The 17,971-nt window shown below is 41.4% G+C and overlaps 1 protein-coding gene across 2 annotated transcripts in view; it reads left to right on the top strand.

The window, feature by feature from the left end:
• tie1 (tyrosine kinase with immunoglobulin-like and EGF-like domains 1) overlaps nt 1-17,971 on the top strand; it is an 86,425-nt gene that overhangs the window by 32,686 nt on the left and 35,768 nt on the right. For both annotated transcript variants that reach the window (XR_007263093.1, XM_048602210.1), the window contains exons 4-10: nt 1,057-1,212; nt 2,332-2,463; nt 4,316-4,456; nt 5,945-6,073; nt 6,955-7,100; nt 15,484-15,628; nt 16,616-16,777. Coding sequence is in view for 1 of the 2 variants with exons in the window: in XM_048602210.1 (XP_048458167.1) it covers nt 1,057-1,212; nt 2,332-2,463; nt 4,316-4,456; nt 5,945-6,073; nt 6,955-7,100; nt 15,484-15,628; nt 16,616-16,777 (1,011 nt within the window). In the remaining variant the exon portion in view is untranslated. The remainder of the gene's footprint in view (nt 1-1,056; nt 1,213-2,331; nt 2,464-4,315; nt 4,457-5,944; nt 6,074-6,954; nt 7,101-15,483; nt 15,629-16,615; nt 16,778-17,971) is intronic.

Genomic DNA, 17,971 nt, shown 5'->3' with positions numbered 1-17,971 from the left:
ATAATTGACAATGGATTCACAGTTGCCATTAGGTTCTTAATTCCAGATTTTAATTGGATTCAAATTCAACCGTCCGCCGTCGTGGGATTTGAACACAGGTCCCCAGGATAATACCTGGTTTTCTGGATTAACAGTCAAGCGATAATATCATTAAGCCACCACCTCCTCTAAACTATGTAACTATATTCTCATCACTCCCACAGCATGTTTGGTAAATGGAGCCTCATTACCTCTGAATAGCCAAAAGCTTTCAGAAATTAGATTTCCACTCCAATGGGTCCTTAATCACATTAGAGGCATGACCTTGCCCAGTTAAAAGACTGATTATTACTAAATTTGTTATAAAACAGACAGTGACATTGCTGAACTCCCACCAGTAGGAGGTGCCCAGACACAAAGATTAAGTTCTGTCTGCAAACTAGAGGGCATAGGTTTAAGGTGAGAGGGGAAAGATTTAAAAGGGACCTAAGGGGCAACTTTTTCACACAGAGGGTGGTGTATGTATGGAATGAACTACCATAGGAAGTGGTGGAGAATGGTGCAATTACAACATTTAAAAGGTATCTGGATGAATGTATGAATGGGACGGGTTTAGAGGGATATGGGCCAAATGCTGGCAAATGGGACTAGATTAACTTAAGATATCTGGTCAGCATGGACGAGTTGGACTAAAGGGTCTGTTTCCATGCTGTACATCTCTATGGCTCTATAACATATGATTTGTGACACATGCTTGGGAGGAGAAGGTGACAACAACCATATGGTTCCCAAAGTTTCCCACTACTGGGTGGAGAATGTTATGCTGCAAGTTGGCTGTGTTCGTTGCTGATTAATTGGTAGAGATTAATTACCATTAGTCATCAACTCAAGTATTGTTGTATCATGAGATACAGACGTGGTGGTAAGTGAACTAAATGAACCCGGGCCTTTTCTTCATCAAGTTATTCCAGTGTTCCATTGCAGCTAAACACTTGACTTCTTTCTGTCCTGTTTTTCCAATTTACCTCTTCTTCTTCGTCTCTTACTGAACTGTTGAAGGTGTTTTTGTTTTCTCAGGTACCTACTTCAGTACAATTCACGTTAATGAAATTGAGAATGGGACTGTTTCCTTGAAGATTGATAATGCAACTCCTTCTCACACTTGCGTTTATAGCACAACAGCACTTAGTGGGAATTTTCTGAATGGCGTTTACTTCAGACTTATAGTCCGAGGTAAGGCCTAGTTTGAATTTGGCAGAAGAATGCACAGATACATACTGATAGAGACAAACCACAGTATTATATTTACATACGTTAAGTGATAGTACAAACAGCTGTAGACATCCATTTCTTTGCTTCAGTATAAAAATAGCATGGAGACGAGAATATAAATAAACCATGTTTAGATACAATAGTTGAAACTTAAAGCAGGGTTTTCAAAAGCTTAATCTGCAACAGTATATTTGCTGTATTTGAGCAATGGCATGTTATTACACTTACTGTTCAAAGACTTCAGACTAAAGTTATTAAAATTCACAAAAGAAAACATATTAGCAGATCATCACAAAATTGCATTTGTCTCATAGCCAGCAGTAAAGTAACAGACAAGCCTGTTCCATTCACAATTCCATACATTTTCTCCAGCAGAGGCTGCTGGAATCTGTAACAAGAGCTACTGCATGATACAGGACTAAACCAAAGTTAGTCTGCAGCTGTAATACCTCAATGCTCTCACTTGAGCCTATGAGAAATTCTCTACATGCATCTCTATGAATTTCCCACTCTGTCACTAGCACACCTACCACTTTCAGGTTACCTTGCTGCACTGAATTGTCACCTCAATTACAGTGCGGAAAAATGCTCATGAATGATAATAATTTCTCAGCTAAGTGAAAGGAGTAACACTCAGAGACTCAATATAGGCAAACAGTTCCTCGGTGGCCTCAAATTAACTATAAAATGTGCATGCAAATTTCAAATCTGAATATTAATACTTGACCTCAAATTTTACATTTTTATTTGCATGAGTTTGTGAGGCTGTTCTCAGTGTTAATAGAATTTATCTGTTTGAATGCTGGGTGGTCAGTACATATTATTACCCACAAGGTTAAAAATGAAAGGAATTCACTGAATGAAAAGTTAGTTGTTTTTTCATTTCTTATGTGTACGTGGAGAAAATGAAATCTGTTGCATCCATACTTTAAAAATTGAAGACTAGTCTTTATTACATAAAACAAATTCTGAAATGTCGCAAGGGTGTATGTCCAGAAAATTGTGCATGAGCTACGTTTGACTCAGTAGTTACTGGATACCGAAATGATGTTATACTTACACCATTATGCCCTGTTACAGCTTGTCCTCATAAGAAATGGGGGACAGCGTGTGATAAAGACTGCCCTGATTGTCTGAATGGGGGAATCTGTCATGAAGGCACGGGAGAATGTATCTGTGGACCAGGCTTTACTGGAGAAAACTGTGAGATGGGTGAGGAATCACAATTATTAATAATGCAAAATGAGATTTTGTAAATCAGTCATGCATGAGGAGCTTATGTCTCAGCGTTCATATTTAATGTGCGTACCATTCATCATATTAAATTTATATATGATACACAACAGGCCTATTAATTGTAATGTTTTGTACTGAAACTTGCTTCCTGTGAACCACAGAGCTATAAACCATCTACATACCTAGAACTAAAACTGTGATGTTCAATAGATATAATTGACTGGTCATAGGCATGGCTACAACAATCGTGCTAAACTTACATTTACTTATTTCAATAGGGAACATTCTTCACACATGTATATATACTTAGCAAACATTTACCATCATTCAGTAAACAAGGTAGTAAAACCATACGACAGTGAAAAGTAGCCACACAGCTTTTTAGGGTGGCATGGTGGCTCAGTGGTTAGCACTGCTGCCTCACAGTGCTAGGGACCTGGGTTTGATTCCACCCTTGGGCGACTGTCTGTGTGGAGTTTGCATATTCTCCCCATGTCTGTGTGGGTTTCCTCTGGGTCCTCTGGTTTCCTCCCACAGTCCAAAGATACGCAGGTTAGGTGAATTACCATGCTAAATTACCCATAGGAATGTGTAGATTAGGTAGGTTATAGGGGGATGAGGCTGGCTGGGATGCTCTGAGGTTCGATGTGGACTTGTTGGGCCAAAGGGCCTGTTTCTACACTGTCGGGGATTCAATGATGATGAATTTTGTCTTATCATTTTACCTATAAGTTAATTACTATTTAGAAATTCAGTTGAACACATCTAGATTTCCAAGCTCACCATTTGTGACTAATAGCTAACATCATAGACAGGACTAAACTAAAATATGAGAGCTAAAACACTCGAGCTAATATAATGTACATTACAGCATGTACATGTACATATACAGTATATTCCACCTCTACAATGCAACACTTTTTGTATGAGAGTGGTACAGTCCAGACTGCCATACACTAAATGCCAATTACACCCAATACAGCAACTTATTCACAGCCTTTAAAGTGGGGAGAAAACATAGCAAGGTACTCCACAGTGCTGTGAGTAAAAACAAATGCCGGGTTATGAATGAATTATTAAGAATGCTGTAGTGTTTCTCAGAGCAGATATAAAATATATCTTTAAGGATATGCTGATGATGTCATCACCATAACAGTGTCCATTTAACTGAGCTCTGTTCTCTTGTAGCCTGACATGAGGGAAGCATTAGCTAAAGCCCAGACACACAAGTGTTTGTGATTGCAATTCACGTACACATTTACCAGGTGCTGGAATAAAGGCTCAATGAATTCTTTCAGCACCATGTGACTCACATCTCATCCTTATATTTCAGGAGTTTACTTAATCACAGTATGGTAGCGACCAATCATCAGTATACCACACACATCATGTCATGTCAGAGCAGAATGAGAAAAATGCTTGCTAATAGTGGTGGGTTTCAGTAAGGTTGTGGAGCTAGATGGACTTTGAAAAGGAATGCTAGAGTGTTGACTTTAGATGGGTAAATGCACAACCACCAGTGGTGGGACAAAGGGAGGAAGATACAACAGGAGAGCAATGTCAACGGGTCAGAACGTTCTGTGTGACGGGTCAAAAAAGTCTGTAGGGCCAGAGGAGGTTATGGACATAAAGAGAGGCAAGACCTTAAAGAAAGTTAAACAAAAGGATGGCAATTTTAATTCTGATGTGTTGGACAACAGGATGGCTGAACTAATCCACTGCAGAAGTATGATGGTCAGTGCTTTACAATAAATTGAGCTTTCAAGTATTTAATGAGCAATGACTGTAAGTGTTTCAGAATCTCAACAAATCATTGTCTGGTTTTTAGTCTGCGAAAGAGGAAAATTTGGTCGCAATTGCCAGGAAGACTGTAAGCGTCAGAGGAGCTGCAGTGGCTATAGGTTTTGTCTGCCTGATCCCTACGGTTGCTCATGTGCTGCTGGTTGGCATGGGAGGAAATGCAGTGAAGGTCTGTACAAAAAATAATATCCCTTTTGTAAAGCTGCCTTGAAACGTTGCTAAATGGTGCACAAAACTCAAAATTCTAATAAGTATCATGTCTGTGATTAAGCAATGTGGGGTAAAGGCTGAACATTTTAAACAGTATAACTTTACTTTTGAGAAAGATGTATTCATTTATGCAATCATTGCAGCTGCCCTTTCTTCAAATCAGCGTACATACATTTTCATGGTTCAAATTCATGAAGAACGTGCAATATTCCCACCTCTTACACCTCGTCCTAACAGTTACATGTTATTCTGGAATACATCACCAGCTCTGTGTTGTCTTGTGCAAAGTAAATAACTAGACATTTTTGTATGAAGTAAACAAGTACATTAATATTAAGCAATATGCACAGCTAGCTATGCACAGTCTGGTAATGCACTACTTGCTGAATGTTCTCTTGTAGTTAAAATATGCTGTGTTAACCTGTAATATTTCAGAAACATGTATTCCTATATGGACTCTGCAATTCACTGAAGTCCATCCTCTGTAATAACATATTCTAAACTATGTATTGCCCTCTTGTGATACACAAATAGCCTCAAGTCATTTCATCCATTCTGAACTGGAGGATATGGGTGGGATTTTATGAGGATGGGAGTCTGTGTGAGTTGCTACTTGACTCCCTCAGGGCTTCTTCAGAAATGCAGAGCATGCCTTCATTAGCAGGTCCCTCTTAGTATCGAGCGATCAGGGAAGAAAAACCACATGCCTTTTTTTCACGGCAATCAGTTGCCTTATTCAAAAATGTGTAGGCCCACCATCACAACCACTTTGACAGTTACTGTGAAACAGTAAGAGTGCAAGGTAAGTTTGTGGGTAAGGAAAGGGTGCCAGGTGGGTAGAGTGCCAAGTGGTTAGGGGGTAAGGAGGTGGATCTAGCGTCAGGGGAGAGGTGGGAGGGGGCAGGATCAAATCCCAGAATATTGTGCCCTAGGTGTGGAAGGGGCTGTCGGGTCCACTGGTGGAGTGTTAGTATGTTCCAGGCATGATGGGGTGGGGTGCTGGGGGGGATTTATTGTGTTTAGGCAAATAGGGGAGTGTCAATTCAGGATCTGGAGTGGTGTAAGCAGTCTGGGGGAGGTGTAATGAGGTATGAGTGTGGGGCATGGTCAGTTGAATAGTTACTCAAGAGTTAGACTAGCTATTTAATGGTCTAATATTTCCCCAGTAACTATTTACTTAACTACCATGTTAATACCTAGTACCTAGTATTCTTTGATTTAAATGGATATTTTTGGAGGGTTCCAGCAGTTGGGGAATTTCCCAGAGGAATCTGCATTTTCTTGGACAATTCCTTTGGGTTCTGCTACAATGGGGACCCTGCAGCATCCCATCTTCATTTCAGAAATGATTATCTGGCCGTTAAAAAGCCTGGGCCTATGATTTAAGTCACCTATCTTGTTGTATTGCCTGATATGGATAGTTATCTGATTAAAATTATGTTCACAGAGTGTAGCCCTACCACCTATGGACCAGAATGTAGGCTGAAGTGCCAGTGTCAAAATGGAGCATCATGCGATCGATTCCATGGCTGTAAATGCCCAATTGGATGGCATGGCCAGTACTGTGAGAAATCAGGTACCGGACAGTGTGACTTCACTTGTGAATGTGTATTGGCACATGCATGTGCATTTGTTGGCATAGGTGTCAGTGTTTACTTTCCTCAGATGAATGGTTGTTTGTTCAAAAGAAAGCACTGATTTTAGAGCAGCTTTCATTCTTGCATTATCAAACAAGATGCAACATTTTGTATCATTCAAATTATTGTGTTTCACGAGCCATGCTGACCATACGATGATTTACTCCAGCATAACTTGTAAAGTGTGAACGCAGTATTATATATTCAGATGCCGAAATTAACATTCTGCTGCAAAACACACCCTGCATTAAAAGCAGCTGTCAAATGATTTGGTTCATCTTACACAAAAGCTGCTTTATTAACTTAATTTGGTGCATGAGGATCAAAATCTGTCGGAATGTGCACACTGACACTGGTAGAATCTAAAAATCTACAAATAGAAATCTAGTAACAAGATGTTGTTAGATAGTCCCTAAAAGCTTGTTGAGCTCTTTATCAAAGGAAACTCATGTTACACACAGTGAACATAATGTATAAATTCATTGTTGATTCTTAACTAACTTGAGATCTGGCATTGTAAGCCATTCACTTGTATCAAACTACTCACTGGCTCATGTAGAGGTAACTAAAGTTGGGCACCCAATGCCAGTTTTGCCAGAGAATCCTAGATATCAAGAACAAATAATAAAAGACTTGTGACAATGCTAGAAACAGAAATAGTGATGGTTGTCGCAGTATAAGGATTTTGGAGATGCTAATAACATTGAAGGCAGGGGTTTGGATCATAGTGTATTGTATATTTAAAAGATTGTTCAGTACTTATTAAGCTAAATAGTAATATATTTTAATAAAAGTTAAATATATTGTTTTTCCCCTTAAGATCACATCCCGAAGATCGTTGACACATTTACAGAAGTTGAACTGAACCTTAACTCAAGCCCAGTAATGAAATGCTCTGCCTCAGCAAAACCACTGCCCAGCAACACGGAAATTCAGATCCGTAAACCTAATGGAGAAATTTTGAAGGTGAATCTCGCAAAAGATATTTCTCTAACTTACAGGCTTTGCTAATCTGAATTAAGCTTAAAAACTTGAACTGCAGACCAAAAGTTTGTGACCAACAATTTTTTGTATTGCTATGATCAATGGTTTAAAGCATTATTCCAAACTTTTGCCATTAACAGGATTACCTACACATACTATTATATAGAATTAAATGGAATTTTGGGCTCTTGTGATGCAGTGGTAGTGTCACCACTTCTGGGCCAGGAGGACTGGGTTCAAGTCTCACCTGCTTCAAAGGTGTGTAATATTATTTCTGAACAGGTTGGTTAGGAAATATCTTAAATGGAGTGTTCCAACACAGAAAGAAGCCATTCAGTCCAATGAGTCTATGTTAGTGTTGATCTTCTGCAGTTTATTTTATCTCACTGTATCATTGCATCTATGACTATTTAGGGTTATTGAGATATGCACTCAACAGCATGACTACAGGAAGAGAAAGAAGTTCTAAATGCTAAACCATGATTGTCAAGGAAGAGAACTTTTGAATTGCACAAAAAGGAACATTATCATAGCAGGGGCTGGAGGCCAGTAATCTACACAGAGAGCAACATGATTGTTGGGGAGAGGTTTGTGATCCATACAAATGGCAACATATTGGGGAATGATCTGTGAACTACAAACACACCAGTACAATCACTGGATGAGACACAGAATAGCTGTACACACAGTCTATTGATGATAGCGTGAAACAGGAGAAATGTAATATGATGAAAGCTGATATGGGAAACATTGTAGTGAGATTTGCAGTGGTCTAGTCTGATGATAAACATATTTTGAACCATGAACATGGTCCTCAGCATTGGGGAAATTGTTTAAACATTTCAATGATGCATATAAAATTTGAACACATCTTTTCCAGGAGTTCAAATATTACTTGATTGTTCATTAACTTAGCTACTGATATTAGCAGCAGTTCATAACATTTTGGTCTTTATAAATGACAATGATCAAAAAAAGCATAGTTACTGTGGGCACCCTGAGCTACATAAATTGGCATGTGGCATTTTGCATTCCTCTCGTTATAGAGTCCTGCAATGCTTCTATAACAACTTGTGTTCATATAGCACCTCCAACATTGAAAAGCATCCCATAGAGCTTCACAGTATTAAATAAACTTTGACTCTGAACCACATAGAGATATTACATCGGATAGCCAAAAACGTGGTCAAACAGGTAGGTTTTAAGGAGCATTTTTAAAGAAGAAAGAGAGATAAAATGTTTGAAAAGTGTAGGGAGGGGACTCCAAGCACTTAGGATCTTAACAGTTGAAGGCAATAGTGAAGTGATTAAAATGAGGAATATACAAGGGGGCAAAACTAGAACAACACCGAATATTGCAAAGGTTTGTGGAGATGGAGCAGATTACAGAGAGAGGGAATGGTAAAGTTATGGATTGATTTAAAAACCAGGATGAGAATTTTAAAATTGAAGCTTTGCTTAACTGGGAAGCACTGTAGATTTGCAAACAGAGGAGAGATTGGTACAAATTAGGACACATACATCAGCTTTTTGCTGACCCCTAGTTGATAGAGACAAGAACATGGAGGTTGGTCAGAAGTAGAGTGGAATAGTTAAACCTGGACAAAGGGATAGATGAGGGTGCAGCACTGAAGGAGGCCATTCAATCCATTGTGTTAGTACTGGCTCTCTAGTGAATGTATCATTTTTTTCTCACTCATCCAGTCTTTGCCCTCAAAAACAGTACATTCAGATTATAGTGTTTAAATCCAAGTTTAGATTATATCTACAGAAATCCTTCTGAACTCACCAACACTAAACTGAATCACAGGTGCTGTGAAAAAGTTAAGATGATAAATTAGAAACGACATCTGAAGGCCAGAAAGCCCATTCTGCCGCATATATCAGACAAACAGTACCTCAGGAATGTTACCTTTCAGATTAGTTGCACTTGAACTGGAAGGAGCTGAAGCAAGTACACCAGTGTAAACTCCAGGAGAATTAATATCAGGTACCTTCGCACTCAGACGCTTCACAACACCTCCAGGTGGACCTCAGGGATAAACTGCTTGCAGAGTTACTTCAGTGTTTGTTATTGATGTCACTGCATTGCTCATAATGATGGAAACCATGCTCAGTACATTTTCACCTCTTCTTGTTAGCATACATTCAATGGTTGAGCAGAAACCATTGCATCTTTGTAGTGATTGGAACCAGATGGACCTCGTTGACTCTGAGATTTGCGATTAGAGTTGTTAACCTGGGCCAAACAGGAAAGCCTTGGCTGCACAATATAACCAGGAGATTAGAGTCTCTTCAGTTGAGGACTGACTCTGAGCTGGCTAACCACAGCCAGTGTACAGTGCAGTAGTAAATAAAGGGTGACTTGGTGATGGGAACTGGCCTCTGTGCAGTTATTTCAGTGGTGATGGATGAAAACAGGATGTGCCTGAAGAACATGCACTGGCATCATGCCTCTATTTGGGAAGTTTAACTCATTTGACCTGCTGTCAAAGACTGGGCCCAGTATGTCGAAAGAATGGGATATTTTCTACAGGCAAATGACACTGGGGTAGACGAAAAGCAACGAGTAATCTTTCTGACTGTGTGGACCCACAGCATTTTTGGTTATAAGGGGCTTAACTTTCCAGAGGCACCAGACACTAAAACCTTCCAAGAGTTACAGAGTTGGTTAAGGAATATTACGACCCCAATCCTCCTCTAATTCTGAGACACTATTGGTTTTATTCGGCTATATAGAACCAGGGGAATCCGTTTCGGGATTTTTGATGGGTTTACATTACATACATGTGATTTTGGGTTAACCCTGAATGAGACGCTGAGAGAACATTTGGAAAGTGGGATTAATGACATAACCATGCAGAAGCGCCTACTGGCTGAAGCCCAACTAGTCTTCAAACATGCACTGCAGCTGGCCTTGTCATTACAAAATGCAGCAAGTGGGACATGGGAACTACAGGGCATCCCAATGGAAGTGGACACCCTCATCTGTCCGACTGAGTTTGGGAAACCACCACTTGAGTGTAGGCAATCACAGAGCCTCACGCAGGTCGTATCCTGAGCAGAGGGACTATAGGCCAGCCCACAGCAGAAGCCCACAACAAAGTCGAGCCTCAGCCAAGTGGCTAAACAGTTTTTCAGGATCTGGGCTGGCAAGCCATTGTAGTTGCTGTTGATATGTGGACTCGAGACAGCAAAGGATTGTCTTGATTAAGAAAACTCATAGGCTGGTACCCAGGTGAGTGAACACCCTGGAAAGTCCCCCTACATGTGGGTTGCGACAATTAAATTGCTTAGTGACACCCAAATGGAAGTGATTAAAATTAATGTTTGGTCAAATGGTCACCCAGTTCCCATGGAGATCGATACCAGCACAGCTGTATCTGCGGTTGCAGAATTTGTCCTTAACAAGTTTCACTTGGGACTCTGACCTTTAAATTTGCACAAGACCTCAGCCAGACTGAGAACATACACTGGGGAACAGTTGTAGGTTAAGGGTACGACTTCGGTTCCGGCCTCCTATGAGAAGCAGTTGGTGCAGTTACCACTGATGGTAGTAAAAGGCTCGGGCCGGAGCCAATTGGGGTGGAATTGGTTGAGAAACATTCACCTGGGTTGGTTCAACAATTTTCGATTGGAAAATGGCTGCCTTAGTGAAGTTCTAGTGAAATACCTAGGAGCTTTTCAACAAGTGCTTGGGACTATCAAATGGGCCAAAGCCACTTTACATGTTGACGAGGAAGCAGTTCCACAATTTTGCAAGGCCCACCCAGTGCCATTTGCCTTGCGGGCACAAGTAGAGGCAGAAATCAGGAGGCTGGAGTGTGAAGGAATCATCCAACCAGTGCAGTTTGTGGAATGGACAGCACCGTTTGTATCAATTGTGAAGCTTGATGGCTCTGTTCACTTTGTGGGGATTTTAAGCAAATGGTAAACTGTTTCTCGCTACTGGATAAATAGCTGCTCCCTCACATAGAGGAATTGTATGCATAGTTGGCGGGGGGCTGTCCTTTACAAAGCTGGACATGAGCCAGACATACCTACAACTGCAACTGGATGAGGAGTCCCAGAAGTATACTACAATTAATACCCAAAAAGTTTTATATCAATACACAATACTGCCATTCAGGGTATCAGCAGCCTGCTCTCTTTTCCAGCAGACCATGGAGAACATTTTACAAGGGCTACTCCAGGTTGCAGTTTATTTGGATGATGTACTAACAACAGGGAAGACCAATAAAAGGCACTTGGAGAACTTGGACAAAGTGCTTAAACATTTCTCCCAGGCAGGTGTATACCTTAGAGAGGAAAATGTATGTTCCGGGCACCTATAGTGACCTGCTTGGTTTACAGAGTTGACAAAACCGGGTTACACCCCTTGGAAAATAAAGGAGCCCCAGCCCCCACCTCTCTACTGGAGCTTAGGTTTTTCCTTGGGCTAATGAATTATTATGGAGAATTTATACATCACCTGGCCTCCATCTTGGCTCCCTTACACCTGCGATTGAGAGGGTCAGTGTTGGAAATGGTCGCATAGCCAAGAAGCAGCCTTTAGGGAATTTAAAAAGCAGCGATCGTCATCGAAGGTGTTGGAACATTATGATCCCAAAAGAGATCTGGTGCTGACATGCGATGCCTCCCCGTACGGTATCAGAGTAGTATTGGCTCACTGGTGGACTAATGGAGAGGAACACCCAGTAGCATATGCTTCCTGGACTCTAGCTTATGCCGAAAGCAAGTGTGCCCAGAGAGAAGGAGGGTTTAGCGGCCATCTTTGGTGTAAGGAAGTCCCACCTGTACCTGCACTGACAATAGTAACAGATCATAAACCCTTGTTAGGGCTACTGAAGGAGACAAGGCGGTGCTGCCCATAGCTCCCAGTAGGATTCAGCACTGGGCCCATATTCTCAGCACGTACAAGTTGGAACATCCGTCCAGGAAGCCAAGTGGCTAATGCAGATGCCTTAGGTCGCCTCCAACTGGCAGATACTCTACCAGTGGTGCATCCCCTAGAAAAATCCATTTTGGTTTTAAACTTTCTGGGCACCCTTCCAGTCAACCACAAACAGTATCTGACTGTGGACACAAAAAGATCCTGTCCTTGCGTAACTGAAACAGTTGGTGGTAATGGGGGAAACAGAAGGGCCATCGTAACCAGGATTGAAACATTTCCAGACGCGGTGAGACCAGATCATCGTACAGGATGGCATATTACTGTGGGGAGCAAGGGTGTTTGCCCCGAGTAAAGGTCACCGTCAGATACAGGCCAAGCTCCACCAGGGTCATCTAGGGGTTTCCAAGGTGAAGGTGCAGGCAAGAGGCAATGTCTGGTGGCCGGGGCTGGATGCCAACATAGCTGTGTTGGTGAGGCAGTGCCCAGAGAGCCAACAAGGACAAAAGTGCCACCAGCAGCAGCCCCACATTTGTTGGAATGGCCAGGTAAGCCCTGGACTCAGTTGCACGTCAACTGTACCGGTCCTTTCATGAGCTCAATGTTCCTGGTCATTGTGGACGCCCATTCAAAGTAGTTGAACATGCATAAAGTTTGTTCAGCAAATTTAGGGATGACAGTTGAGAAGCCGTGAGCATCATTCGCAATACACAGACTCCCGGAAGTATTGGTAATGGACAATGAGACGTCATTTACCAGCAGGGAATTCAGATATTTCCTAAAGTCAAGTGGCACTCAGCACAGAAGGACAGCTCCATACCATTCATCATCCAATGGCCAAGCAGAAAGAGCAGTCCAAACATTGGAGGCAGGCTTGAAGAAGCAGCCTAAAGCTTCACTTGATACCAAACTGTCCCAGTTCCTGTTCGAGTATAGGACCACCCGGAAACAACAACAGGGATAGCTCCAGCAGAGCTGTTGATGGGGAGAAGACTTCGTACCAGCTTAAACCTGATATTCCCAGACTTTGGCAGGGAGAGTGAAATGGCAGCAGGAACACCAGTGCTAGCCAAATGCCTCTAAGTGAGAGAGATTGTTCCCTTCAGGGGATGAGGTTTGGGGCTAAAACCATGGAAATGGCCCTGTATGGGTACAAGGCAAGGTTGATGTGACGTCAGGTCCCGTTACTTTCAAAGTTCGGGTAGGTGAGATGGTCCTGAACAAACAGGTGGATCACCTGAAAGTGTTACCTAATAAACGGGGCAGGACCAAAACATACCTGGCCCCTCAGAACAGCCAGAAAGCCTGTCAGAAACCATAGTTCTCCGCGTCCGTCAAGTGTCGAAGAAAGTTCGGAGTCTGAGATGGATGCAGCCTTGATACTCGTTACCACCGGAAGGAGAAGAGGAAATTCTCCCGAGATGGTCTGGAGGCAAGAGACGGGCCGCGGTTCGGTACATGCTGCCTGTGTCTGAATCTGAGTCAGAGGAACTGAACCTAGGGCGGAAATATCACAAGAGAAACTATAAGCGAAAGACCAGGCCTACATCCCTGGACTTGGGTGGTGTTGGAGAGGAATGTAGTGATTGGAACCAGGTGGCCCTCATTGATTATGAGGTTCTTGATTGGCCCAGGTTAACAACTCCAATCAGGAGAGCCTTGGCTGACCAATATAATCAGGTGATTGCCCCTACGGGGGCTCTGCTTGTTCTTTGGCCACATGGGTGTTTATCCTGGTGGTGGAATTTTAATAATGTTATTTATACAACTGGTTGTGTTTTCACGGAGTTTTGCATCTACACACACACACACACACACAACATGGGTGCTCGGGATAATAAGCATTACTGTTTTATGGCAGTAGTTTGGGAAAAAAAAAAGAAAAAAAAATAACCAAGAGATTAGAACCTTAAAATTTTTTTTAAATTACCAGGAGATTAGAATCTCTTCAGTTCAGGACTGACTCTGAGTCGGGTGGTCACAGCCAGTGTACTGTGCACAAGTAAATAAAGGGTGACTTGGTGATGGGAACTGGCCTCTGTGCAGTTATTTCAATCTTGTAAGGGAAAATTAATGGCTGAAGTAGAGGAAGATACAGGATTTGGCAGAGAGAGCAGAGCAGTGAGATTTAGTAAATCAGCTCAGATAAAATCAGCCAAATGGCCTCCCTCTGTGGTTCCAAATAATGTCCTAGCACCTTTTCACTTCAGTCCTTCAAACTGTCATCATCTGGGGAATGTGGGATTGAAAACTTTAAGCAAATTAGTAAAGTTAGGTAAAATTGTGTATCATTGATTCAGACGTGGTCATTTGAAGGTAAAGGTTACTATTCTTTACCAGATTGTGTTCACATATAAATCATGCCTAGTTCCAGCAAAATAAATCATTCGGGTTCTGCTTATGCTGTTTAATGTGCTTATTTATTTAGTGAAATTACTTGGTGCACTTTTCTATATGTTTAGTCTTGTACCATATACCCGTGTACCATTTGCAGTTCGGTTAATTGAGTTGGCTGGATAGCTGGTTTGCAATGCAGAGTAATACTAACAGAGCAAGTTCAATTCTTGTACTAGCTGAGATTACCAGGAAGGTCCTGCATTCTTAACCTTGCCACTCCACACCTGAGTCATGATGACCCTCAGATTAAACTCAACACTGATCATCTCTTCAATGAGAGAGCAGCCTGATGGGACTATGGCAACTCTACCATTGCCTTATATACCACAGAATTTCATATTGAGTCATATCCGGTGGTTTATTAACAACCAAGTGTATGCACTAATGTGATATCTGAGACATACATATTCGGTCTGGGCTGTTTGTCCACATAGAATTCTGTTGTATTACATCTATAGTTATATATTCTGACAGGCTGTCTGGATAGCTGACTGAATGCCTGATGGCTGGATGTGCAGAGAGTAAGATAGAGCTCCCTTCTGTTAACAGCATCATATGTTGAGATGTCAACTAACTGTCTTAAAGCTGTAGTGCCTTTTGCAATCTTTGCAATAATGCAACACTTTCTTTAGGTCTGAATTGCTCCTGATCTTCCTGAGCCCACCCAGAACGGTGCATGTCTTGATATGCCTTAACCATGCCTTAACTGTCTAAGTATGTGGGTGATAACTTCCTTCTAAGAAATCATCAGTGTTTTTGCATTAGAATGCAAATTTCTGCCCAACGTTTATCTCTACTTCCTCAATGTAGAGAGCAAGGATTCACAGTGGCACAGCTGGATCCTAGTCTATTGAATACAATGAGTTCTGAGGGTATATTCTCATTGCATATAAGGAGCGGATACTGTGTCACGATATGGAATTCCTTACAATTTTATAGAATGAGGATTTATTACCATGTTATTGTGAGCTGGTCCATTTTTACAGATAAACAGTCATAAAGAGTAATCAATTATTTTCATATTTTCAGTGAAAAGTCTGAAATTAATTGCATTGTATTTTGTATTTTCATTCTCAGGCAACTAAATCCATCATGCAAGAGAATTTAACCACTTCAGAATTCAAATTGCCACAGATAAGTTTGTCCGATGCAGGTGTATGGGAGTGTAGAGTCAGCACATCCACTGGCACTGACTCGAGGAGATTCAAAATCATTGTGAAAGGTAGGACACTCTGGAAGCTGAATACTTTGGGCTGAAATTTTCACGAGTTGACGTGTGGAATCTTTTAAAATCTAATTGTACGTAGTATTATTGTGGACTGAGTTATTGTTCTTGAGTCAAGATCATTCCTGTATCTATACCCCAGATAGTGCCACCATGACATTGGTTTTGAATTCCTGACCAGATAGTGGTCAAAGGTTGCCCTCACCATCCAATTAAGGAAGTCCTGAGCAGTGAGAGCACATGGGGGCCGGGGGTGGGGTCCTGCTGAACAGAAAATTCCAGAAGAGGAACCTGGAAAGGAACTTTAAACAAGCCTAATTGTCTACCTGCTGCTGGTTGTGGGGCGCCATTTCATCTAGGAACCAACATGTTCCACAATGGGCTAGACGCAGAATGTGCCAAAAAAAAACCAGCACACCCATCAATGACTAGAATCTTTGTCCTGAACTTCAGATCAAGGGCAGCAGATACATGGGAGCACCGCCACCTGCAAGTTCCCCTCCAAGTTACTCACCCTCATGATTTGGAAATATAATCACCATTTCTTCATTGTTTTGGGTCAAATCCTACAATGTCCTCTCTAAAGGCATTATGAGTGTACCAACATGAAAGACACTGCGGCAATCCCTTCTCAAGGAAAATTAGGGATGGATAATAAATGCTGGCCTAGCCAGCAGTGCCCATATCCTATGAGTGAATGTGTATAAGATTGAGAAATTGTCTTCCCTCTGATGATTTGAATTGAAGGGAGTTTCACAAAATCTAGATCCAAATCTGGCGTGAGTTGAAAATTATTCTTTAACTAATATGATATTACTAACTTTCCTCCCAACATCAATATAGTTTCCAAAGTTTTACTTCTTTTGGACAAATGTTCTTGAGCTGCCATTCATGGATTTGCCTTTTGACATAGTGTTTTGGGTTGTACTGATGGATCATTCATGAGATTTTATTTCAAGAAACAAATCCCAATTCTTATTTCAGAGCCTCCTATCCCAATAAACATACCGAGAGTCCTGGAAAAGAAAAGCAAGCAACTGAAAGTGGATCCAAACAGCGTGAACTTCACTGGAGATGGGCCAGTGAAATCTGTGAAACTGCTCTATAAGCCGAACGACAGTGGTGCTCAATGGTCTTCAATAGTAGGTAAATAAAGTCATGTCAAAAAATGGATAAAGTTGCCATTAGAAGAGACCAATTATGGTTAGTGGGTTATGCAAATCATTGAGAACTGTATAATTATGACAATGGTTTTCCACAAGACAATTTTCTCTTTACCCAAAAACCATGTGATGTATTAGTAGAGAAAACCCATGATAAGCTGTGCTCTTTCTTGGACTGCTTCAGGTTTGCAGCCAACTCTGCCTTAGAATTTGCTGGAACTGCATATTTGTATTTCTGGTGCTAAATGGTACAAGTTCTACCTGACAGAGAATGTGTTAAAATCACTTTAATTCCATATGTCTATTTGTATATAATGTTCACAGAACTAGATAAATAATGAGGTAAGTGAAGAGGGCATACAAGCAATGAGCAAGAAATTTGGTGTGTAAATGCAAGTTAACATGCTGGGACCAATGGGAGTGTCTGCATGCACCGAAACCCTGCCAAAGTCTGGCCACTTTGGCCTGCAGATGTGCATAAGTGTTGTTGGTAGGTGGCTCCAATCAAGGCTAGACAGCACTCTTCCAGCAGTTCTTCACTTAGAATCTTAGAGTCATTGTGATAAAGTCATACAGCACACAAATAGACCCTTTGATCCAACTTGTCCATGCCAACCTCTTCCAAGTGCATTGAAACATAGAAAGTAGGAGCAGGAGTAGGCCATCCAGCCCTTTGAGCCTGCTCTGACATTCATTATGATCATGACTGATCATCCAACTCAGTATCACTATTCCTGCTTTCTCCCCATATTGTTTGATATCTTTAGCCCTGACAACTATGTCTATCTCCTTGAAAACATTCAATGTTTTAGCCTCAACTGCTTTCTGTGGGAGAGAATACCATAGGCTCACCACTGTCTGGGTGAAAACATTTCTCATTTCGATCCTCAAAGGCCTATACAGTATCTATAGTCTGTGACCCCTGGTTCTGGACTTCCTGGTCACTGAGAACATCCTTCCTGCATCTATCCTGTCTAATCCTCAAAGAATTTTATAGATTTCTGTGAGATTGCTGTCATTCCCATAAAGTCAAGTGAAGATGGTCATAACCGATTCATTCTCTCCCCGTGTAGATGTGTGGTATTCACCTTGAGGAAATCCAGTGATGTCCTAATAGTGTTTCAGAGATAGTAGGAACTGCAGATGCTGGAGAATCTGAGATACAAGGTGTAGAGCT

The sequence above is a fragment of the Rhincodon typus genome, chromosome 10 (genome assembly GCF_021869965.1).
Source record: "Rhincodon typus isolate 14 chromosome 10, sRhiTyp1.1, whole genome shotgun sequence".
In the NCBI taxonomy this organism is placed as follows: Eukaryota; Metazoa; Chordata; class Chondrichthyes; order Orectolobiformes; family Rhincodontidae; genus Rhincodon; species Rhincodon typus.
Note: the sequence above shows the minus strand (reverse complement) of the source record. Positions and strands in the feature narration are given on the sequence as shown.